Below are 26,270 nucleotides of genomic sequence, written 5' to 3'. Positions count from 1 at the left end.
TGTATGTTCTATAAGCCTTTCTTGCTATTGATTTGTAGTTTGATTCCATTGTGGTCAGATAGAATGCAAGGAGTTATTTCAATTTTCCTGAATTTGTTAAGATTTGCTTTGTGTCCTAATATATGGTCTATTTTAGAGAATGTTCCATGTGCTGCTGAAAAGAATGTATATTCTGCAGCCTTTGTATGAAATATCCTGTATATATTTGTTAGGTCCATTCCTTCTATGACCTCATTTAGTCCAGATACCTCTCTGTTTATTTTTTCCTGGGATGACCTGTCAATTAATGAGAGTGGGGTGTTGAAGTCACCTACTACCACTGTTTATGGTGTTATCTATGACCTTATTTCTAATAGTGTTTGTTTGATGAATTTGGGTGTCCCCATGTTAGGTGCATATATGTTTAGGATTGTAATGTCCTCTTGTTAGAGTGTGCCCTTAATCAATACAAAGTGACCTTCCTTATCTTTCTTGACTAACGTTGGAATGAAGTCTACGTTGTCAGATATTAGGATAGCAACCCCTGCTTGTTTTCTAGGCCCATTTGCTTGAAACACCGTTTTCTAATCTTTCACCCTAAGATAATGTCCATCCTTTGTAGAAAGGTGAGTTTCTTGGAGACAACAAAATGTAGGATCCTGCTTTTTAACCCAATCTGCAAACCTATGTCTTTTGGTTAGGGCATTGAGGCCATTGATATTAAGTGATATTATTGAAAGGTGTGTATTTATGTTTGCCATTTTTTTGTGTGTGTGATTCTGGTTCTACTTTTGCTCTCTTGTGTTAATTAGTATTTGAGTATTTCTTGTTTTTTCCAGGTTCCTTATATGTGTGCTTTTCCTTTTCTTCAACATGGAGGATCCTATCAAATATTTTCTGTAGAGCTGGTTTTGTCTTCAAATACTCCTTTAGCCTGCTTTTGTCATGGAATGTCCTTATTTCTCCGTCTATTTGAATGGATAGCTTTGCAGGATAAAGTAACCTTGGTTGACAGTTGTTATCTTTCAGAATTTGGAGTACATCACCCCAAGCCCTTCTGGCTTTTAAAGTTTGTGTTGAGTAATCTGCTGTAATCCTGATGGGTTTGCCTTTGTAGGTAACTTGATTTTTCTCTCTGACTGCTTTCAATATTTTTTCTTTGGATTGTGTGTTTGGTAGTTTGATTATAATATGGCAAGGAGAGGTTCTTTCCAGGTTTTATCTGGCTGGTGTTCTAAAGGCTTCCTGTATCTGCATTGGCACCTCTTTCCCAATTTGGGGGAACTTTATTTCCATGATTTTGTTGAGGAAACCTACTATGCCTTTGGATTGAAATTCTTCTCCTTCTACTCTGCCCTGACTTCTTATATTTGATCTTTTCATAGTGTCTCAAATATCTTGAAATTCCCATTCCTACTTTTCTTTTTTTTTAATTTTTATTAATATTTTCCATGATTATAAAATATATCCCATGGTAATTCCCTCCCTCCCTACCCCCACACTTTCCCATTTGAAATTCCATTCTCCATCATATTACCTCCCCATTACAATCATTGTAATTACATATGTACAATATCAACCTATTAAGTATCCTCCTCCCTTCCTTTCTCCACCCTTTATGTCTCCTTTTCAACTTACTGGCCTCTGCTACTAAGTATTTTCATTCTCACGCAGAAGCCCAGTCATCTGTAGCTAGGATCCACATATGAGAGAGAACATGTGGCGCTTGGCTTTCTGGGCCTGGGTTACCTGACTTAGTATAATACTTTCCAGGTCCATCCATTTTTCTGCAAATTTCATAACTTCATTTTTCTTTACCGCTGAGTAGAACTCCATTGTATAAATGTACCACATCTTCATTATCCACTCATCTGTTGAGGGACATCTAGGCTGGTTCCATTTCCCAGCTATTATAAATTGAGCAGCAATAAACATGGTTGAGCATGTACTTCTAAGGAAATGAGATGAGTCCTTTGGATATATGCCTAGGAGCGCTATAGCTGGGTCATATGGTAGATCAATCTCTAGCTGTTTTAGGAACCTCCACGCTGTTTTCCACAATGGCTGGACCAGATTACATTCCCACCAGCAGTGCAGAAGGGTTCCTTTTTTTCCACATCCCCGCCAACATTTATGATCATTTGTTTTCATGATGGTGGCCAATCTGACAGGAGTGAGATGGAATCTCAATATAGTTTTAATCTGCATTTCCCTGATGACTAGTGACGTAGAACATTTTTTTAGATGCTTATATGCCATTCGTATTTCTTCCTTTGAGAACTCTCTATTTAGCTCCATAGCCCATTTTTTGATTGGCTTGTTTGATTCCTTATTATTTAACTTTTTGAGTTCTTTGTATATCCTAGATATTAATCCTCTATCAGATATATAGCTGGCGAAGATTTTTTCCCATTCTGTAGGTTGCCTCTTTGCTTTTTTCACTGTGTCCTTTGCGGTGCAAAATCTTTGTAATTTCATTAGGTCCCAGTGGTTAATCTGTGGTTTTATTGCCTGAGCAATTCTACCACATCTTCATTATCCACTCATCTGTTGAGGGACATCTAGGCTGGTTCCATTTCCCAGCTATTATAAATTGAGCAGCAATAAACATGGTTGAGCATGTACTTCTAAGGAAATGAGATGAGTCCTTTGGATATATGCCTAGGAGTGCTATAGCTGGGTCATATGGTAGATCAATCTTTAGCTGTTTTAGGAACCACCACACTGTTTTCCACAATGGCTGGACCAGATTGCATTCCCACCAGCAGTGTAGAAGGGTTCCTTTTTTTCCACATCCCCGGCAACATTTCTTTTCTATTAGTTTGTCTTCCTCTTTGTTGGACTGTATTAGATATGCCACCTGGTCTTCTAGCTTAGATATTCTGTCCTCTCCTTCATCCATTCTCCTGGCAAGATTTTCTACAGAGTTTTTTATTTCATTAACTGTGTTCTTCATTGCTAGTAAATCTGACTGGTTTTTATTATTTATATTTCCTTATTTATGTCTTGAATTGCCTTCTTTATTTCATTAAATTGGTGTCCTGCATCTTTGATTCTTTTGATTTCCTCTTTGTTTCTTTTGATTTGTTCTTTGACTTCTTTGAACATATTTACAATCATTCTTTTGAAATCTTTCTGAGGCATTTCCTCCAACTCGTTCTCACTGGAGGTCATCTCTGATGCATTAATACTTTTTGGTGGATTTATGTTGTCTTGATTTTTGGTATTTCTTGTGTTATAATGTATATATTTTTGTATCTTGGATTAAGTTAATGCTTGGATTTTCTAGTTTTCTGGGTATTCTTAGCTGTATCAACTGATCTGATGTTATATATCCTCAGTGTAGGAGATTAAGATGTTATGTGTGGCTCTTACCACTCTCAGAGTATCCAGAGAAGTGTTCCTAGGGGTTGAGTTTCCCTGCTATGGGAGTATTCAAGTAGGTTGAGTGGAACAAAATACAGGTAGATTCTAAAATTTAACTAAACACTGTATATATTCAATCAACAACAGCACCGAGTATTTTTGCAAGTGTAGATGTCATAACAACCAGATCATCTATCAACAAAGAGGTTAAGATTTCTGGTCTGTTGAGGGATCCAAGTCAGCTTGTGACCAAGTGAGACCCTTTCCTGGTGCAATCCCAGTTACCTTTTTGGATGATTTTAGTCTCAGTCAAGTAGGCTGGCTGGGTCGCTGGACCGCTGTTCTGTTTTCTGGAGCTGGGCACTGGCTTTTCCTGCGGGGCAAACTGAGCCTGGCAACTGTGGCCCTGCAGATGGGCACCCCCACTGCTGGAACAGCCACTGCTGCTGCGGAAGCTGCTGCTGCTGGACCTGCCACTGCTGAAGCTGCCACTGCCACTGGTGAAGCCGCTGCCACCGCTATAGCCGCGCTGCTGGAGCAGCTGCTGCTGCTGCTGGGGCTGCTGTTGCCGGTGCTGGAGCCACTGCTGTTGCTACTGGAGCCAGAGCCACAGCTTCCACCACCCTTTCCACTGCCAGAGCCAGGGCGTCACTGTGGGAGCCTGCCTGTGTGGGCTCTGGATGCTCTGGGACTCTCCTACTTTTCTGCTGCCATTTTAATTTCTCATACACCTCACTTTTTAGTAAAAGTGTGTATTTTGCTGGGTTTTCTTTGGCTTTTTCTCCCCTGGGCTGCTTTGGCGTGGTTCCTATGCTGCCATCTTAACCGGAAGTTTCTGTTTTTTAAACTTTTTTTTAAGGTTTATTTCTTTATTTGACCAAGTCAGAGAAAGAGAGAGACAGACAGACAGAGAGAATGGGTGTGCCAGGGCCTCCAGCCCCTGAAAACAAACTCCAGATGCATGTGCCGCCACCTTGTGCATCTGGCTTATGTGGGTCCTGGGGAATCGAACCTGGGTCCTTTGGCTTTGCAGGCAAATGCTTTAACCGCTAAGCCATTCCTCCAGCTTTTTTTTTTTTTCCTTTTTGTTTTTCAATGTAGGGTCTCTGGCCCAGGCTGACCTGGAAATCATTATGTAGTCTCCAGGTGGCCTTGAACTCATGGTGATCCTCCTACCTCTGCTGGGGTTAAAGGTGTGTGCCACACCCAGGTTTGTTTTGTTTTTTAAATATATAGAAATTTTCATGAATTTGCATGTCATTCTTGGGCAGGGTCCTTGCTTGTAGGCCACACCTCATCCAGACCATAGCTCACATCTTTAGTGGGAATAGGACTGAATCCTCACTGCCATCTGTGTGGATACTCCCCCTTCATGTGCTGCTGAAGGCCAGTTTTGGGTCACCTGGCCTACATGGGTTCTGCTGTAGCTAACATCATCAATCCCTGACTTCTCTGTGACAGTGTTTGTAGTGCCTCATTGGTCCTTCTGTGTATGTGTCTCCTGCCTCTGACTCAGTAGTGTGAGGAGGGTCTTGGTGAGTAAACTGTCCTTCATCTACTCTGACCTTTTTCATCCAGGAGCTGCTGCTGGAGTTTGAATCTGAAATGCAGAGGAGAGAGCATGAGTTTCGGCTGAAGGCTGATGACATGAGCAATGTGGTCTTGTCCCACGAGCTCAAGGTAACAGTACCCGAGGTTTTGAAAGCCTTTTCCTCAGCAGTAAGCACCTTTTAGAGTAGTGAAGCAATATCTGACCCACAAATTACAGTCCACACGATGACATGTGGGCTAAATACTTGGCTGTGGGGGCTGAGGTCAGGCAGGTGGCTTTGGTGAGGTATTTGGGAGGTATCCATACAATGCCTGCTAGAACCACTATATAGTCCTTCTGCTCAATCAAAAGAACATGGTTTTGGGTTCAGGAGAGATGGATCAGTGGTTAAGATACTTGCCTGAAAAGCCCAGAGACCCAGGTTTGTTCCAATTTTAGTATATGTGCTGCTGTGGTTTTTTTGGTTGGGGATGGAGTTGAGGTAGGGTCTCGCTGTATCCCAGGCTGACCTGGAATTCCCTGTGTAGGCTCAGGGTGGCCTCAAACTCATAGTGAAACTCCTAACTCTCCCTCCCAAGTTCTGGGATTAAAGGTGTGTGCCACCATGCCCGCTACCACCCAGGTTTGATTCCCCAGTAGCTATGTAAAGCCAGATGCACAAAGTGGTGCATGCATTTGGAGTTCATTTGCAGTGGCTAGAGGCTCTGACACACCCATTCTCTCTCCTCTCTCTGTCTCTGCATGCAAATAAATATTTTTTAAAAAGAAAAAAAATGGTCTGGAGAGGTGGCTTAGCAGTTCAGGCATGTGCCAGCAAAGCTAAAGGACCCAGGTGCCCATTCAACTGCATGAGTTGGCCAACTCCCAGCACCTGCCTCACAGCACAGAGCTATGAATGAAGCAAGAACTACATCTCCCTGCCTGTCTTCGGTGGGTTCCCTGGATACACATATCTGACTTGGACAGCTACCTGATGGGGAAGCAGGCTTCCATAATTTATCTAAAAACTGGAGAGCTGGGGTTTGGGTGGGGTCACTCAACAGTGACCCTCACTTTTTTTGAGGTTAGCCCAACAGACTGCCCCCCCTTTTTATGCAGTAGAGTGAGAGTGAGGGAGAAAGAGAGAAAGTGTGTGTGTGTGTGTGTGTGTGTGTGTGTGTGTGTGTGTGTGTGAGAGAGAGAGAGAGAGAGAGAGAGAGAGAAAGAATTGCATGTCAGGGCCTCCAGCCACTGTAATCAAACTTCAGATGTATGTGCTACCTTGTATGCATGTGTGACTTTGCATACTTGTGTCACCTTGTGTGTCTGCCTTACGTGGGACCTGGAGACTCCAGCAAGGGTCCTTAGGCTTCTCAGGAAAGTGCCTTAACCACTAAACCATCTCTCTAGCCCTTATTTTTTTCATGTAAATATGTGTATATAATATTGCATGGTGTATGCACATGTGCTCCATGCATGTCAAAGGTGGTCAAAGGAGAATATGAAGTATCCTTTTATTGTTCATCCATGTATTTCCTTAAGCTGCTGTCTGTTAGTAAGCTCCAGTGATTCTCTAGTCCATGTCCCCCACCCCAAACTGGGGTTACAGGCATGCATGACCATGCTCAGAGCTTTATTATTATTATTATTATTATTATTATTATTATTATTTGAGAGAGGGAGAGAGAGAGTGTGTGTGTGTGTTTTTGGGCATGCCAGGGCCTCCTGCCATTGCAAGTGAACTCCAGACACGTGCCACTTTGTGCATCTGGTTTTGCAAGCAAGTGCTTTGACCACTGAGACCTCTTTCCAGCTTCATGCCCAGCTTTTTGTTGTTGTTGTTGTTGTTTGTTTTTTGAGGTAGGGTCTAACTCTGGTCCAGGCTGACCTGGAATTAACTCTGTAGTCTCAGGGTGGCCTTGAACTCATGGCAATCCTCCTACCTCTGCCTCCCAAGTGCTGGGATTAAAGGTGTGCGTCACCACACCCAGTTTCATGCCCAGCTTTTTAAAAAAAATATATTTTATTTATTTATTTAAGACAGAGAAAGAGGGAGAGAGGAGAGAAAGAGAAAGAAAGAGAGAGAGAGAGAGAGAGAGAGAGAGAGAGAGAGAGAGAGAGAATGGGCACGCCAGGGCTTCCAGCCACTGAAGAAAAAGTCCAGATGCATGTGCCCTGTTGTGCATCATCTGGCTTACATGGGTCCTGGAGAGTCAAACCAGGATCCTTAAGCCATCACTCCAGCCCCCCCTTTTAAAAAGTATGTTTTATTTATTTAATGCCCAGCTTTGTTTTCTTTTCAAGTTTTTTTTTTATTAACAACTTCCATGATTATAAAAAATATCCCATGGTAATATCCTTCCTCCCCCAACTTTCCCTTTTGAAACTCCATTCTCCATCATATCCCCTCCCCATCTTAATCAGTCTCTCTTTTTTTTTCTTTTTGGTTTTTTGAGGTAGGGTCTCACTCTGGTCCAGGCTGACCTGGAATTCACTCTGTCATCTCAGGGTGGCCTTGAACTCATGGCAATCCTCCTACCTCTGCCTCCCGAGTGCTGGGATTAAAGGCGTGCACCACCACACCCGGCTTAATCAGTCTCTCTTTTATTTTGATATCATCAGCTTTTTTCCTATTATGATGGTCTTCTGTAGGTAGTGTCAGGCACTGTGAAGTCATGGATATCCAGGCCATTTTGTGTCTGGGGGGAAGCACATTGTAAGGAGTCCTACCCTTCTTTTGGCTCTTACATTCTTTCCACCACCTCTTCCACAGTAGACTGTGAACCTTGGAAGGTGTGATAGAGATATTGCAGTGCTGAGCACTCCTGTCACTTCTTTCTAACACCATTATGCCTTCTGAGTCATCCCAAGGTCACTGCCATCTGAAAAGAGAAAATTCTCTACAAAAACATTAATATAAGGGTATGAACATTAAGAGAAGTGTTTACCGTAATGCCCAGCTTTTTAATATGGTTTCTGGGGAATGGAACTCTTTAATCTGAGTGGCAGTCACTTTTTTTGTTGTTGTTTATTTTATTTATCTGAGAGCGACAGAGAGAGAGAGAAAAAGGCAGATAGAGAGAATGGGTATGCCAGGGCTTCCAACCACTGCAAACAAACTCCAGACACGTGCACCCCCTTGTGCATCTGGCTTATGTGGATCCTGGGGAATTGAGCCTCAAACCGGGGTCCTTAGGCTTCGCAGGCAAGTGCTTAACCACCAAGCCATCTCTGCAGCTCAGGCAGTCACTTTTAACTGTAGAGTCATCTCCCTGGCCCAATCCTCATTATTTATTTTATTTATTTATTTGCAGAGAGAGATAGAAGATAGACAGGCAGAGAAGGAGGGAGGGAGAGAAAAAAGACACAGAGAGAATGGGCAGGGTCTCCACTTGCTGCAAATGAATTCCAGATGCATGTGCCACTGTGCATCTGGATTTACATGAGTACTGGGGAATTGAACCTGGATTGTTAGGCTTTGTAGGCAAGTGCCTTATCCACTGAGCAATTTCTCCAGCCCCTGATCCTTACTCTGATACCAACCTACCACAACTCTACATGTTTGACTTTAATATTTAGGCTTTATGCTAAGAAATATGTTGCATTAGCTTGGTTTCTTTCTTTCTTTCTTTTGGTTTTTTGTTTTTTTTTTTGAAGTATGGTCTCACTGTAGCCCAGGCTGACCTGGAACTCAGTATGTAGTCTCAGTGTGGCCTTGAACTCACAGTGATCATCCTACCTCTGCCTCCCAAGTGCTGGGATTAAAGACGTGTGCCACCATGCCCAGCTAGCTTGGTTTTTTGATGGATACAAGTATGGAGATATATGGGCATCTTTATGGGTCTTGGGCATGATTTGAGTAGTTTTATGGTAGGGTGCAAGGTTTCTCCTTCCCAGAGGTTAATTTTTCTTCACTCCTGATCCTGATGAAGTAACAGGGCTTACCTCCAACACTCTGGTTCACTTTTCACTGCGAGCTTTGTAAATTTTAAGTGGTACACACTAGTTGTGCATATTTATGGGACTCAGAGTACATTTCAATATGTGACACAATGTGCTCAGGTCAGAATGGCACCATGTATCATCCCAGACATTTGTCATTGCTTGGAGTTCAGCACATTCAGATTCCTCTGTACCAGCTGATCTGAAATACCCTATATTATAACTGTGGCAGCTGGTTACCCCTGCACTGAAGAACAACTGTTCTTGTGAGCTCCCATCAGCTACTATCTGGAGCTTTGAAATTGTCCTCAGGTTAAGCTTCTGAACAAGGAGCTGGCAGCTCTGAAAGAAGCTGGAGCCCAGGCAGCAGAGAGTCTGCAGAGGGCGGAGACAGAGAACGCAGAGTTAGAGAGGAAGCTACAGGGCAGCGCCTGGGAACTCCGGGACCTGGAAGCTGTGAAGGATGCCCGGTAAGTCCTTCTCTCATGGCTGCTGGCCACATGAACTGGACTCTGGTCGACTCTGCCTTTCTAGCTTACTCCAGGCTGTGCTGTTTAGTTAACTCCTTATGTAACTGCTTTTGCTGGTACTATTTCTGTTCAGGATAAAGGACTTAGAGGATAAGCTCCACTCCATGCAGCTGACCAGGAAAAGAGATGAGGAGACTTTTCAGAGGAAGTGAGTATTGTTTGCCTGTTTTGATTGATGCCCCCAGAATAGGGATAGAGCTGCAGAGTCTGGCTTACCATCCCTGGAGCCAGCCCATGACAGGTGGCGTGGCCTGGGATGACACTTTGGTTCTGTGCTGGTGCCCAACTCTAAAGTTTCTCTGAGAGAGTTAGACTTTCCGTGTCTTAAAACTTCAAATTTAGGCTGGAGAGATGGCTTAGTGGTTAAGGCACATGCCTGTGAAACCTAAGGATCCAGGTTCGATTCCCCAGGACCCTTGTAAGCCAGTTGCGCAAAGTGGTGCATGCTTCTGGAGTTCGTTTGCAGTGGTTGGAGGCCCTGGTGTGCCCATTATGTCTGTCTGTCTGTCTCTCTGCTCTTTTTCTCTCTCAAATAAAAAAAGGTTTAAAAATTATTTTAAAAAACTTTGTAATTTTTTTAAGGGCTGGGACTATGGTTCAGTGGTAGAATACATGCTTAGCTGCCTGAAACTCTCAGTTTAGTCTCCAATGCCAAAAAATATAAAAATTTAAAACCTCAGTTAAAAATTAACTTTAAGGGGGCTAGAGAGATGTCTCAATGGTTAAGGCACTTGTCTGCAAAGTCTAACAAGTGGGGTTTGATTCCCCCATACCCACATAAAACCATATGCACAAAGTGGCGCGTGCCTCTGGATCCACTTGCCGTGGCTGAGGCCCTCATTTCCCCATTTTATCTGTCTGCCTCTCCTCTCTACCTCTTTCTTTGCTTATAAATAAATTTTGTAAAAATGCATTGTTTTGAGAGACAGAGAGAGAATTGACGTGACAGGGCCTCAGCCACTGAAATTGAACTCCAGATGCTTGCCTCACCTTTGTGAGCCCAGCTTATGTGGGACCTGGAAAGTCGAAATTGGCTCCTTAGGCTTTGCAGGCAAGTACCTTAACCACTAAGCCATCTCTCCAACCCCACTAAAAATACATTTAAAAATATTTTATTTATTTATTTGACAGAGAGAGAGAATGGGTGCACAGGGCCTTCAGCCACTACAAATAAACTCCAGGTGCATGCACTACCTTGTGCATCTGGTTTACATGGGTTCTGGGGAATCAAACCTGGGTCCTTTGGCTTTGCAGGCAAGCTCCTTAACCATTAAGCTATCCTTCCAGCTCCCCCATCTTCTTTTAGGGAGAACAGGCGGTAGACACACATAGAGAGAAAGAGAGAGAGAGAGAGTCAATTGGTGTGCCAGGGCCTCAGCCACTGAAATTGAAATTAGATGCTTGCACCACCTAATGGGAATGTACAACCTTGCGCTTGCCTCACCTTTGTGCATGTGACTTAATGAGATCTGGAGAGTCAAACATGAGTCCTTAGGCTTCATAGGCAAGTGCCTTAACTTCTAAGCCATCTCTTCAGCCCCAAAAATATTTTTAAAAATTATCTGGTAGCTGGAAAGATGGCTCAGTGGTTAAAGGTGCTTGCTTGCAAAGCCTGCCAGTTTGAGTTCAAGTCCCAAGCCATCATCATAAGAAGAATGCAAAAAGTGCTGCAAGCATCTGGTGTTGCCCATACACACATGCAAATAAATAAGGTTGTTTTTTTTTTGTTTTTTTTTTGAGGTAAGGTCTTGCTTTAGCCCAGGCTGACCTGGAATTCACTATGTACTCTCAGGGTGGCCTCATGGCAATTCTCCTACCTCTGTCTCCCAAGTGCTGGGATTAAAAGCATGCACCACCATGCCCAGCTTAAGTTGTTTTTTTCTTTTTTTGACGGGGGGGGGGGGTTGAGGGTTTGTGATAGGGTATCACTGTAGCTCAGGCTGATCTGGAATTTACTCTGTAGTCTCAGGGTGGCCTTGAACGCATGGTGATCCTCCTACCTCTGCCTCCTGAGTACTGGGATTAAAGGTATCGCCACTATGCCCTGCTCAGTTTAAGTTTTTTAAAATTTATCTATTTTCAAGCAGAGGGAGACAAAGAGATGATGGAGGGAGAGAATGGGCGCCTATTTTACAGAATTCATTGAAAGAAGCTAGGCATGTAATCCCAGCACTTGGGAGGCAGAGGTAGGAGGATTGCCATGAGTTCAAGGCCACCCTGAGACTGCAGAGTAAATTCCAGGTCATCTTGGGCTAGAGTGAGACCCTACCTCAAATAAAAGTGGGGTAGGGCTGGAGTGATGGCTCAACAGTTAAAAGTACTTGCTGTCAATGCCTGATGGTCCAGGTTTGGTTCCTCAGAACCCATGTAAAGGCAGATGCACAAGGTGGCACATGTGTCTGGAGTTACTTTACAGTGACTGGAAGCCCTGCCATGCCCATACTTACTTACTCTTTTTCTGTCTTCTTTTCTGTTTCAAATAAATAATTTTTAAAATTAAAGAAAGAAAAGAAATCCCAGTGGTGTCAAGATTCTTGCTTGTTGCAATTTTGGTGTCTTATCTTATGGGATCATGACTTAAGAAGACATTCAGAAGCCTGGCATCTCAGAATGGCCCTGTCCTGCTTTTGTAGGAGGCGCGATGACCAGACACACCGACTGTTCCCACACAGATAGACAAATGGTGCCTGCAGTCAGTCTCGTTGGGGACAACTGTATTGTGAGAAAGAGTGACAAATACTTCACAAGGTTCTGGGGGCAGGGTGAGCTGCTATAGGACCTGTCCTGTGTTTCAGGCATGAAGAGCTTGACCGTCTAGCCAGGGAGAGGGACACAGTTCTGGCAGCAGTAAAAAGCACCCACAGGGAACAGCTACAGGCACTGGAGGCCAGGGTGTTGGAGATGCAGACCCACTGTAAGACACTTGAAGGGCAGCTTCGCAGGGCTGAATGGACACGAGCCGATGCCATCAAGGAGAAGGATGCCATCATTGACAAGTAAGCGGCTACCTTTGGCCCATGCCACCTGTAGGACAGAAGCAGCCTGTGTGCCAGTTCCCTGGGCACCCTTGAGCACTTCAGGCCAAGGGAAAGTATGTGTAGTGGGTTGGAGGGACTTCAGTTTTCGGGCCATTATTATTTTTTCAAAAATTTTTTTTGAGGCAGGGTCTTGCTGTAGCCCAGGCTGACCTGGAATTCACTATATAATCTCAGGGTGGCCTCGAACTCACAGTAATCCTCCTACCTCTGCCTCCTGAGTGCTGGGATTAAAGGCGTGTGCTATCACGCCTGGCTATATGTATTTTTTTAAATTTATTTGAGAGAGAGAGAGACAGAAAGGCAAACAGAAAGAGAATGAGGGGCTGGAGAGATGGCTTAGGGGTTAAGGCACTTGCCTACAAAGCCTAAGGACTAATGTTCAACTCTCCAGTACCCATGCAGGCTAGATGCACAGTGATGCAAGTGTGCAAGGTCACACATGTGCACAAATCACATTTAAAAAAAAAGGCCAGTCTGTTGGGCTTGTCTTACAAAAGGAGAGATGGCTTAGTGGTTAAAGTACATGCCTGTGAAGCCCAAGGACCCAGGTTCAATTTTCCAGGTCCCACATAAGCCAGATGCACATGGTCGTGCAGCGTCTGGAGTTCGTTTGCACTGGATAGAGGCCCTGGTGCACCCATTCTCTCTCTCTCTCTCTCTGTCTCTAATAAATAAATAAATAAATCTTTAAAAAATGGTAAAAAAAGAAAAAAAAAAAGAATGAGTATGGGGGTGCCAGGACCTCCTGCCAGTGCAAACAAATTCCAGACACATGTGCCACTTTGTGCATATGGCTTTAAGTGAGTACTGAGAAATTGAACCCAGGTCATCAGGCTTAGCAAGCAAGCAAACACCCAAGTGCCTTTAACTACCAAGCCATCTCTCTATCCCCTGGCCATTATTTTTATTTTTGGGTTTACAGGTTAGGGTCTACTGTAGCTCAGGCTGACTAGTCTCAGGGTGGTCTTGAACTCATGGCAATCCTCCTGCCTTTGCCTCTGGAGTGCTGGGACTAAAGGCATGCACCACTACACCAAGCATAGCCTTTTTTTGGTTTTTCAAGGTAGAGTCTCACTCTAGCCCAGGCTGACCTGACCTGGAATTCACTCTGTAGTCTCAGGGTGGCCTCAAACTTACGGCGATCCTCCTACCTGTGCCTCCTGAGTGCTGGAATTAAAGGCGTGTGCCACCACACCCAGCCATAGCCATTATTTTTTAATTAATTAATTTATTTATTGACAGCTTCCATAATTGTAAACACTATCTCATGGTAACTCCCTCCCTCCCCCTGCTTTCCCCGTTGAAGATCTACTCTCCATCATATCCCCTCCCTCCTCAATCAGTTTCTCTTTTATTTTGATGTCAGGATCTCTTCTTCTTATTATGATGGTGTTGTGTAGGTAGTGTCAGGCATTGTGAGGTCATGGATACCTAGGTCATTTTGTATCTGAAGGAGCACATTGTAAGGAGTCCTACCCTTCCTTTGGCTCTTACATTCTTTCTGCCACCTCTTCCGCAATGGACCCTGAGCCTTGGAAGGTGTGATAGAGATATTGCAGTGCTGAGCACTCCTCTGTCATTTCTTCTCAGCGCCATGGTGCCTTCTGAGTCATCCCAAGGTCACTGCCATCTGAAAAGAGAAGGTTCTCTAACCAAAAGTGAGAGTAGCATTAATACATGGGTATGAAAAAATTAACAGAAGTACTTACTGGGCAGTTTGGTGAGCATAGTATATACATTTGGCCAGATACCAGCAGACATTACACCCCTAGGGCTCATGACTAGTGTTGTAGGTTTTCAGTATTAGGGATGTATTCCCACCCATGGAGTGGGCCTCCAGTTCAATTAGAGAGCAGTTGTTTTCCCCCATCACAGACATGCCACTATTGAACCCATTGGCTCATCTGGCCTGGCTGGCCAAACTTAAGGCTTGCAAAGTGTCCACTGTTAAATATCTTCACTGGTGATTTCTCTCTTTCCTATTGAACTGCATGCAGTGTAGCTTTTTCCAGCTTCCTGTCAGCTGGTCTACATGCAGAGGTTTTCAGCTCAGCTCTAGCAGGATTTCTCAGTGGCCTTGCATCCCAGTTTTCTGGTGTCTTCAGCAATAGGGACTTACCATCTATTCCTGGTGGGAAACCAAGGCTTCAGCAAAGGTCTATAATGTTTTGGAGGCATCTGGGACCTCCCTGGCCAACAACTCACTGGAAGGTATCCCATCCCTGGCACTGAAAATATTCTAGTAGCAATCTATGTCTTCTGAGTGTTCCATTGTCCATATGACTTATTTATATCCTCTTAGATTTTTTTTTTAAATTTGTTTTTATTTATTTGAGAGCAACAGACAGAGGGAAAGAGGCAGATAGAGAGAGGGAGAATGGGCATGCCAGGGCCTCCAGCCACTGCAAACGAACTCCAGATGTGTGTGCCCCCTTCTGCATCTGGCTAACGTGGGTCCTGGGGAATTGAGCTTCAAACCGGGTCCCTTAGGCTTCACAGGCAAGCGCTTAACCACTAAGCCATCTCTCCAGCCCTCCTCTTAGATTTTTATTAGCCCTCCTTCTACCTTTGTGGCCCCTATTCTTTTTGTTCTTCCAAATTTTTATTAACAATTTCCATGATCATAAAAAATACCCCATGTAGGGCTGGAGAGATTTAGCAGTTAAGTGCTTGCCTGTGAAGCCTAAAGACCCCAGTTTGAGGCTTGTTTCCCCAGGACCCATGTTAGCAAGATGCACAAGGGGGCACACGTGTCTGGAGTTTGTTTGCAGTGGCTGGAAGCCCTGGCGCGTCCATTCCTCTCTATCTGTCTCTTTCTCTCCCCCGCTCTCTGTCACTTTCAAATAAATAAATGAAAATGAACAAAAAAAAAATTTTAAAAAATACCCCATGGCAATACCCTCCCTCCCCCCACCTTCCCCTTTGAAACTCCATTCTCCATCAAACCCCCTCCCCATCTCAATCATTCTGTCTTTTAATTTTGATGTCATGATCTTTTCCTTCTCTTATGATGGTCTTGTGCAGGTAGTGTCAGGCACTGTGAGGCCATGGATATCCAGGCCAGTTTGTGTCTGGAGAGAGCATGTTGTATGGAGTCCTACCCTTCCTTTGGCTCTTACGTTCTTTCTGCCACCTCTTCCACAATAGAGCCTGAGCCTTGGAAGGTGTGATAGAGATATTGCAGTACTGAGCACTGCAGTCATTGCTTTCCATCACCATGATACCTTCTGAGTTGTCTCAAGCTCACTGCCATCTGAAGATTCTCTACCAAAAGTGAGAGTAGCATTAATACAAGGGTATGAACATTAAGAGAAGTGCTTACTGGGCAGTTTGATAAGCATAGTATATACATTTAGCCAGACAACAGCAGACATTACACACCTAGGGCTCATGACTACCCCTGTTTTAAGTTTTCAGTATCAGGGATGTATTCCCTCCCATGGAGCGGCCCTCCAGTGCAATTAGAGGGCAGTTGGTTTCCCCCATAACAGATGTGCCACTATTGCTGGGCTGACCTGGAATTCATTATGTAGTCTCAGGCTGGCCTTGAACTCACAGCAATCTTCCTACTTCTGCCTCCCAAGTGCTGGGATTAAAGACATGTGCCAGCACACCTGGCGAGAGTTACTTTTAATTGGAATGTGTCACATGTTGTGCTGGGTACAGTGATGGGTACAAAGATGAGAACCCAACAATGCTTCCTTCATCTTATGGACTCTGGAGACAGGTCACAGCTCATCTTTCCACCATGCACACCTATCCTTAGTCTGTTATGTTCAGTTTATATCTGCATGGCTGGCTGGCTGAATAGTTCTTCCTGGGTAGAACTTGCCTTAACCTAAGCAAGGACATTTCAGTTCTGGTGTGGCATTCCTTATGAGGGCTGGGTATGTACGTGCATCTACTGGGAAGTTCTATTTCTTTCTTTTTTGTTTTTTGAGGTAGGGTTTCACTGTAGCTCAGGCTGATCTGGAATTCACTCTGTAGTCTCAGGGTGGCCTTGAACTCATGGTGATCCTCCTACGTCTGCCTCCCAAGTGCTGAGATTAAAGGTGTGTGCCACCACGCCCAGCCTCTATTTCTTTTTTTTATTGACAACTTCTATAATTATAAATTTATATTTATTAATTTATTTGACAGAGAAAGAGAGAGAGAATGGGCATGCCAGGGACTCCAGCCACTGCAAACGAACTCCAGACGTGTGCACCCCCTTGTGCATCTGGCTAACGTGGGTCCTGGGGAGTTAAACCTGTGTCCTTTGGCTTTGCAGGCAAACACCTTAACCACTAAGCCATCCCTCCAGCCCCAACTTCTATAATTATAGACAATAAAGCATGATAATTCCCTCCCCCTACTCCTCTCTTCACAACTTGGGGGTTCTATTTCTATGCAGGGGTCACTTTGTATGAGTGTGAGTGAACCTCACCACACTGACACAGTTTCTTCTGTGCAGGCTCCGTGAAGATGCGTCAGCTCTAAAAACTAGCTGGGAAGCCCAGATCACTCAGATGTCCAAGGAGACTGTCTCCAAAGACCTTCAGGTTCAGATGCTACAGGAAGAGGAGGCAAAGCTCAAGGCACAAGTGGCAAGGTTCCAGCAGGATATAGACAGGTACTATCCACTGGTGCTGGTGCTGAGCACCTCCTGTAGGCAGGAACCCAGAGCCCTGCTTGGTGATAAAGATCGGAATTGAACAAATCAAGGCCTGCCCTGCATTCTTTTGGGAAAAACAGTAAGCATGGACAGGGTGGTATGCAAACAAGCAACCTGGTCGGGAGGATGTATCCAGAGGCTTTGGGATGAGGAATCTTCAGTCTGCAATGAGCACTGAAAAGGGCTGGTACTGCAGGACCAGTGCTGAGCTGTGGCCTTCTGTGCTTGTCATCTGCTTGTGAACTGTTCATGCTTGTTCATTGTGTGAACACATGCTTGAGTGATGATAAAGTCCTATTTTCCATAATATAATCAAGTCAAGTTGATTGAGAAATAAGTCAGATATAATAAAATATACCATTTGAACTGTCCAGCCAATGGATCTTAGCAGATGTGTACCACCTATACCCCGTGACTTGCTAGCCCAGACAGGCAGGCCTTACCGGCCTGTCATTTGAATGGAATACTAAGGTGTGGCTCTGACAGCTAGCTGGCTTCTGTAGTTGACTTTAAGGTTCAGGCATGTTGTAGATTCTTTTCAGTGCTGGGTGGCCATGCTGTGCTTCAGACTACAGCTGTTTGTTTCAGATTTTCTTTTCTAATACTCTTTAAAAACTTAGGGCTGGAGGGCTGGAGAGCTGGCTTAGCAGTTAAGGCACTTGTCTGTAAAGCCAAAGGACCCAGGTTCGATTCCCCAGGGCCCACATAAGGCAGATGTACAAGGTGGCGCATGTGTCTGGAGTTCATTTGCAGGGGCTGAAAGAAAGCCCGGCTGCGCCCATTCTCTCTCTCTTTCTATTTGCCTTTCTCTCTCTCTCTCTCTCTCTCTCAAACAAATAAAATAAAAAAGTTAAAAAAAAATTTAGGGCTGGAGAGATGGCTCAGCAGTTAAGGCATTTGCCTGCGAAGCCTAAGGACCAGGGTTCTGTTCCCCAACCCCCACATAAAGCTAGATACACAAGGTTTTGCATGCATCTAGAATTTATTTGCAGTAGTTAGAGGTCCTGGTGCACCCATTCTCCCTCTCTCCCTCTCTCTCTCTCTCTGCTTGCAAAATAAATAAGTGAAATTTTTTTAAATTTATTTTTGAGGTAGGGTCTCACTCTAGCCCAGGCTAACCTGGAATTCACCATGTAGTCTCAAGGAGGCCTTGAACTCATGGAAATCCTCCTACCTCTACCTCCCAACTGCTGGGATTAAAGACGTGTGCCACCATGCCCAGATTTCAATAAAATATTTTTAAAGTACTTATTAGCTGGCTGTGGTGACACATACCTTTAATCCTAGTACATGGGAGGCAGAGGTAAGAGGATCATGAGTTTGAGGCCAGCCTGAAACTACAGAATGATTTCCAGTTCATCCTAGACTACAGTGAGACCTTACCTTGAAAAAACAAACATCAATAACAACAACAACAAAAGCCCAATAATATTTATTAGCCAGCTGTGGTGGCATATGACTGTAATCTCAGCACTCAGGAGGCTGATGTAAGAGGATTGCTATTAGCTCAAGGCCAGCTGCAAAGTAAGTTCCAGGTCAGCTGTACTAGAGTGAGACCCTGCCTTAAAACAATATTTATTTGGCTGGAGAGATGGCTTAGCAGTTAAGGCACTTGTCTGCAAAGCCAAAGTATCAAGGTTTGATTCCTGAGGACCCATGTAAGCCAGTTGCACAAGGAGTTACATATTTGCAGCAACAGAGAATGGCATGTCCATTTTCTCTCTCTCTCTCTCTCTATCTATCTATCTATCTTCCTCTTTCTCAAATAAATAAAATAAATTTCTTTTGAAATTTTATTTGGCTGGGCATGGTGGCACATGCCTTTACTCCAGCACTCAGGAGGCAGATAGATATAAGAGGATCGCTGAGCTCGAGGCCACCCTGAGACTACATAGTTAATTCCAGGTCAGCCTGGGCCAAAGTGAGATCCTACCTTGAAAACCAAAAACAAACAAACAAAAAAAATTGTACGTGTATATGTGTGTCAGGCCTCTTGACTCTGTAAATGAATACCAGAGGCTTGTACCACCTTTTGTGTCTGACTTATGTGAGTAGCTTGGGAATTGAACCGCAGCCAGCAGGCTTTGCAAGCAAGTACCTTTAGCTGCTGAGCCATCTTCAAGTCCTCCCTTTTACTATTTTCTGTCTGTTTTGATAATTTGTGTATTTCCATCCACTTCATGTAACTGTTGGATTTGTTTCTGGTTCCTCTACCATCTCTTTGTTTGTTTGTTTGTTTTGTTTAGTTGTTTTGTTTTTTGAGGTAGTGTTTCACCCTAGTCCAGGCTGACCTGCAATTCACTATGTAGTCTCAGGTTGGCCTCAAACTCATGGTGATCCTCCTACCTCAGCCTCCTAAATGCTGGTATTAAAGGCATAAAACCACCATTCCTAGCTCTACCATCTCTTTTTTAAAAAAAAAAAAAACATACTTTATTTATTTATTTATTTGAAAGAGAGAGGCAGATATATATAGAGAGAAAGAGAAATGCACCAGGGCCTCTACCTACTGCAAATGAATGCCAGACATATGCACTACCTTGTGCATCTGACTTTACATAGGTACTGGGGAATCAAACCTATATCCTTTGGCTTTGCAGGCAAGTGCTTTAACCACTATACCATCTTCTTACTGTATGTGAGGGGGAGCAAGGGCCCTCTCTTTAGTGACGCCCATGGTCTTACCTTTTTCCCTGTCTCCATCCTAATTAGAACTTTATTGATTTCATCAAGTTTTGTGCTTATAGGTTTTCTTTTTCTTTTTTTTCCATCCATTAACTCTTAATCTCCTAGGCAGGCGTGTGAAATAAGTATTGCTATAATCCACATTTTGTAGATGAGAATCCTGAAACTTGGAAAGGTTATAGGTTCACACAGCCAATTAGGGAAAGATGCAGAGCTACTACTAGCCTTTAAAAAAAATTTTTTTTTTGTCCGGGCATGGTTGCACATGCCTTTAATCCCAGCACATGGAAGGCAGAGGTAGGAGAATCGCCATGAGTTCAGGGCCACCCTGAGACTCCATAGTGAATTCCAGGTCAGCCTGAACTAGAGAGAGACACTACCTCAAAAAAATTTTTTTTTTAATTATTGACAACTTCTATAATTATAGGCAATCAACCATGATAATTCATTCCCCCTCCTCACTTTCCCCCTTTGCAACTCCACTCTCAATAATTTTCCCTTCTCCAATCAGTCTCTCTTTTTTTTTGATATCAACTTTTCCTCCTATTTTGAGGGTCTTGTTTAGGTAGTGCCAGGCACTGCAAGGTCATGTATATCCAGGCCATTTTGTGTCTGGAAGAATGCATTGTAAGGAGTCCTACACTTCCTTTGACTCTTACATTCTTCCCACCACCTCTTCACAGTGGACCCTGAGTCTTGGAAGGTGTGATAAATATGTTTTAGTGCCAACCACTCCTCTGTCATTTCTTCTGAGCACTATGGTACCTTCTGAGACATCCTAGAGGTCACCACCATCTAAACAGAAAAGCTTCTTGCGGTGGTTTGATTCAGGTGTTCCCCTATAAACTTAGGTGTTCTGAATGCTAGGTCCATAGCTGACAGAGATTTGGAAATTAACACCACCTGGAGGCAGTGTATTGTCAGGGGCAGACTTATGGGTATTATAGCCAGTTTCCCCTTGCCAGTGTTTGGCACACTCTCCTGTTACTGTTGTCCAGGAGGTGATATCCACCCTCTGCTCATGCCATCATTTTCCCCTGCCATCATGAAGCTTCCCCTTGAGTCTGTAGGACAAAATAAACCTTTCGTCCTACAAGCTGCTCTTGGTCAGGTGTTTTCTGCCAGCAATTTGAACCTGACTGCAACAATATTGTTGGTACTGAGTGGCGTTGCTTCTAGACACCTGACTGTGTGGCATTGGCCTTTTGAAGCTGATTTTCAAGAGGAATGTGGAAGGATTTGAATCCTTGGCCTAAGAGACACCTTGCAGTGCTGTAAGTACAGCTTAATGGACTATTCTGGTCAGAATTGAAAGACCTGAATGCAGTAAGAACCACGGACTGTGAGGTTTGGCTTGTGAGGGCAAGATGCAGCTTTGCCTGGACTGGACTACAAGCAGTGTGAGAGGCTTGCTGTTATGGCTGTGTCCTGACAAGTTGTGCAGGGTTGCACTACATAGAAATGGACTGGTGTGAACAGAGGGATATGGCACAGAAAAAATGAAATCTTTGGGCCTAAACTGCTGCCTGTTCACCTGCAATTGTTTGAGTGACTACAGCCATTGAGATTTGGCCAGCTGACCTGCACTGGGGCAACAGGAAGAATGTTGGCTCTTTTGAAGGGGCCTGAGTGTTCAAGGAGTATCCTGTTTTTCAAAGTCTGCTTTATTCTACCCCCCCCCCCCATTAACAAGTTGGCACCCTACCCGGTATTGTGGTGTATAAGAAATAAAGGAAAAAAAGGGTCATTGAGTTTACCATGTGGTCTTGTGTTTTGGAAATGACCATGGGCAGTGTGAAGCAGGTTTGCTGGTTGCCTGTATGGAGACCTGATGAAGCTCTGAGGATGGACCACGGACTGCAGTGGAGACTCAGTAGAGATGCTGGGACAATGAGATGGCTGCTAAGGAGAGCTATCCACCCTGATGAAGTTTTCTTTTCTTTTTTTGGTTTTTCAAGGTAGGGTCTCACTCTAGCCCAGGCTGACCTGGAATTTATTATGGAGTTTCAGGGTAGCCTTGAACTCATGGCAATCCACCTACCTCTGCCTCCCTTGTGCTGTGATTAAAGGCGTGTGCCACCACTCCCGGCCCCTGATGAAGTTTTCCAGAATTGTGAATAGCCTAGCTGGAGGGGTGGAATTGGAACTTTAGAGAATTATTGCTGGTTAGATTTATCAGACTTGGAGATTTGTTACTGACTAGAGTTGTTGAACTTGGAGCTATAGAGTTTGATGTTTGCCAGGGGAGTGGAAAGATGGCTTAGTGGTTAAGGCATTTGCTTGCGAAGCCAAAAGACATAGGTTCAACTCCCCAGGACCCATGTCAGCCAGATGCACAAGGGGCACATGCATCTGGAGTTCGTCTGCAGTGGCTAGAGGCCCTGGCGTGCCCATTCTGTCTGTCTCTCTTCTCTCTATCTCTCTCTGCTTACAAATAAAAAATAAAATTAACTTAAGGTCTCAGAAAAGTTTTGCTTATGAAAATCATTGATTCTGGATACTTGCTATGTGTCTGTTTTGTATGTGTTTGGTCACTAGTGAGCAGAAAGTAACATGCCCTGAATCACAATTTGTTGTAATGGCAATCAAAGATGATCATTTAATGTAATTTTTAGAGGCAATTAGGCAATGTTAGATGTTAATTAATCATGATAATTTTTGTAACATTCTCCTTAAAAAAGCATATGTATGTGACTTTTTTCTCAAGTGCCATATGATGTAATTGAAATACTTAGGTTAAACAGACTTAATTTCAAAATGATCTTGGAAAATTAACATATTTAACATAAAAAAATAAAATTAAAAAAATAAATAAATGAAATTTTAAAAAAAGAAGGTGAAGCATTAGGTTGTTTACTTGCGACCTTTCTAATTTCTTAATATAGGCACTTAAAGCTATAAATTTACCTTTTAGTGCCTGGCGTGGTGGCACACACCTTTAATCCCAGCACTTGGGAAGCAGAGGTAGGAGGATCGCCGTGAGTTCAAGGCCACCCTGAGACTCTATAGTGAATTCCAGGTCAGCCTGGGCTAGAGTGAGACCCTACCTCGAAAAACTAAAAAAATAAAAAATAAATAAAAATAAATTTACCTTTTAGGACTACCTTCATTGTGTCCCAGAGATTTTGGTATGTTCTGTTCTCATTATCGTTTGACTCTATAAATTTTTTGATTTCCTAATGCTTCACCTTAAAGCCTTGGAAAAAGAAGAACAAGGCAAACCAAAAATCAGTAGACGGGAAGAAATAATAAAGATTAGGGCAGACAGATGCACAAGGGGTCGCACGCATCTGGAATTTGTCTGCAATGGCTGGAAGCCCTGGCGCGCCTATTCTCACTCACTCTCTCTCTCTTTCTCTCTGCCTCTTTCTCTCTCTGTCACTCTCAAATAAATAAATAAAAATGAACAAAAAAAAATTTAAAAAAAATTCCAAAAAAAAAAAAGATTAGGGCAGAAATTAATGAAATAGAAACGAAAAAGAATCATCCAAAGAATCAATGAAACACAGAGTTGGTTCTTTGAAAGGATAAACAAGATTGATAAACCCTTAGCAAATCTGACCAAAAGAAAGAGAGAAGAGACACAAATTAATAAAATCAGAGATGAAAAGGGTAACATCACAACAGATGCCAGAGAAATTCAAAAAATCATAGGGACATAGTATAAAAAACATATACTCCACAAAGTATGAAAATCTGAAAGAAATGGATGATTTCCTTGATTTGTATGGCCTACCTAAATTAAATCAAAATGAGATTAATCATTTAAATAGATCTATAACAAGCATGGAGATCCGAACAGTTATCAAAAATCTCCCAACTAAAAAAAGCCCAGGCCCAGATGGATTCACTGCTGAATTTTACCAGACCTTCAAGGAAAAGCTAACACCATTGCTTCTTAAGCTTTTCCAGGAAATAGAAAACAAAGGAATTCTACCAAACTCCTTCTATGAAGTCAGCATCACCCTGATAGCAAAACCTGAAAAAGATAGAACAAAAAAAGAAAATTACAGACCAATCTCCCTCATGAACATAGATGCAAAAATTCTCAACAAATTATTGGCAAACAGAATACACGAAGATATCAGAAAGATCATTCACCCTTACCAAGTAGGCTTTATCCCAGAGATGCAGGGGTAGTTCAATATACGCAAATCTATAAATGTGATACATCATATAAATGGATTGAAGGACAAATATCACATGATCATCTCATTAGACACAGAGAAACCATTTGACAAAATCCAACATCCCTTCATGATAAAAGTCCTACAGAGACTGGGAATAGAAGGAACATATCTCAATATAATAAAGGCTATTTATGACAAGCCTACAGCCAACATATTACTAAATGGGGAAAAACTGGAAGCTTTTCCACTAAAATCAGGAACAAGACAAGGGTGTCCACTGTCCCCACTTTTATTTAATATAGTTCTGGAAGTTTTAGCCATAGCAATAAGGCAAGAAACACACATAAAAGGTATACAATTTGGAAAGGAAGAGATCAAGTTATCATTATTTGCAGATGACATGATTTTATACATAAAGGACCCTAAAGACTCTACTAGCAAACTGTTAGAGCTGATCAAAACCTACAGCCACGTAGCAGGATACAAAATAAACACACAGAAATCAGTAGCCTTCATATATGCTAACAACAGACACACAGAGGATGAAATCAGAGAATCACTCCCATTCACAATTGCATAAAAAAAAATAAAGTACCTTGGAATAAACCTAACCAAGAAAATAAAGGATCTCTACAATGAGAACTTTAAGACACTCAAACGAGAAATTGCAGAGGACAGTAGGAAATGGAAAATTATCCCTTGTTCCTGAATTGGAAGAATCAATATTGTGAACATGGCAATCTTACCAAAAGCAAATACATATTTAATGCAATCCCCATCAAAATTCCAAAGATGTTCTTCACGGAAATAAAAAAAAAAATCCAAAAATTTATTTGGAATCACAAAAAACCTCGAATATGAAAAATAATACTGAGCAACAAAAGTAAGTCTGGAGGTATCACCATACCTGATTTTAACCTATACTACAGAGCCATAGTAGCAAAAACAGCATGGTATTGGCACAGAAGCAGGTATGTAGAACAATGGAACAGAATAGAGGACCCAGATGTAAGTCCAGGTAGGTATAGCCATCTATTATTCGATAAAAATCCCAAAAATGCTCATTGGAGAAAAGACAGCCTCTTCAGCAAATGGTGTTGGGAAAACTGGATATGTATCTGTAGAAGGATGAAAATAGATTCTTCTCTCTTTCCATGCACAAGAATTAAATCCAAATAGACTAAAGACCTTAACATTAGACCTGAAACTCTGAAATTACTAGAGGAAAAAGTAGGGGAAACCCTTTAACATACTGGTCTTGGCAAAGACTTTCTGAATACAGCCCCAATTGCTCAGGTAATAAAACCACAGATTAATCACTGGGACCTCATGAAATTACAAAGATTTTGCACTGCAAAGGACACTGTGAATAAAGCAAAGAGGCAACCTACAGAATGGGAAAAAATCTTTGCCAGCTATATATCTGATAGAGGATTAATATCTAAGATATACAAAGAACTCAAAAAGTTAAGTAATAAGAAGTCAAACAAACCAATCAAAAAATGGGCTATGGAGCTAAATAGAGAGTTCTCAAAAGAAGAAATACAGATGGTGTATAAGCATCTAAAAAAGAAAGAGGGCTGGAGAGATGGCTTAGTGGTTAAGCGCTTGCCTGTGAAGCCTAAGGACCCTGGTTCGAGGCTCGATTCCCCAGGACCCACGTAGCCAGATGCACAAGGGGGCGCACATGTCTGGAGTTCGTTTGCAGTGGCTGGAGACCCTGGTGTGTCCATTCTCTCTCTCTCTCTCTCTCTCTCTCTCCCTCTTTCTCTCTCTGTTGTACTCAAATAAATAAGAATAAACAATAACAAATTTTTTTTAAAAAAAAGAAAAAATCTTGTATTGGTTGAATATTTCTTTGCTATGCCCAATGCCATCTTTTGCAGTATAAATGTTTATTCTGTGTCAGTATGGGTTTTGGGAGGATTTTTTTTTTTTTTTTTTTTTTTTGGTGTGTTGGTTATGGCTCAGTTAAAAGACTATGGTTTATGGGGATGTTTAAACACATTAGTATAAAAAATGTGGGTACTTTGAATGTTAGACTGATTACATTGTGTTTTCTATCATGCATGGTTATCAGTTTATGGGGGCAGTGGGTGGAATGTTGTGGTTTGATTCGTATGTCTTCCATAAACTAAGGGTTCTGAATGCTAGCTTCCCAGCTGATGGAAATTTGGGGATTAGTGCCTGCTGGAGGCAGTGCATTGTTGGGGGTGGGCTGATGGTTATTATAGCCAGTGTCTTTTTGCCAGTGTTGGGCACACTCTCCTCTTCCTATTGTCCACCTGATGTTGGCCAGGTGGTGCCATCATGGAGCTTCCCCCTTGAGCCTGTAAGCCAAAATAAACATTTTTTTTTTTCCCACAAGTTGCTCTTGGTTGGGTGATTTCTGCCAGTAATTCCAACCTGACTGCA

At 42.8% G+C, this 26,270-nt stretch overlaps 1 protein-coding gene across 3 annotated transcripts in view; it reads left to right on the top strand.

Annotated features, from left to right (window-relative positions):
• The window catches only part of Ccdc57 (coiled-coil domain containing 57), a 192,680-nt gene that overhangs the window by 36,784 nt on the left and 129,626 nt on the right, over positions 1-26,270 (top strand). For 2 of the 3 annotated variants that reach the window (XM_045158321.1, XM_045158323.1), the window contains exons 4-8: positions 4,924-5,025; positions 9,131-9,288; positions 9,422-9,496; positions 12,144-12,344; positions 16,840-16,998. In XM_045158321.1, the coding sequence (XP_045014256.1) occupies positions 4,924-5,025; positions 9,131-9,288; positions 9,422-9,496; positions 12,144-12,344; positions 16,840-16,998 (695 nt within the window). The remainder of the gene's footprint in view (positions 1-4,923; positions 5,026-9,130; positions 9,289-9,421; positions 9,497-12,143; positions 12,345-16,839; positions 16,999-26,270) is intronic. The other variant, XM_045158322.1, reaches the window with a different exon arrangement.

The sequence above is a fragment of the Jaculus jaculus genome, chromosome 9, assembly GCF_020740685.1.
Source record: "Jaculus jaculus isolate mJacJac1 chromosome 9, mJacJac1.mat.Y.cur, whole genome shotgun sequence".
Classification (NCBI taxonomy): domain Eukaryota; kingdom Metazoa; phylum Chordata; class Mammalia; order Rodentia; family Dipodidae; genus Jaculus; species Jaculus jaculus.
The sequence above is the reverse complement of the archived record's forward strand: the minus strand, read 5'-3'. Positions and strand labels throughout refer to the sequence as shown.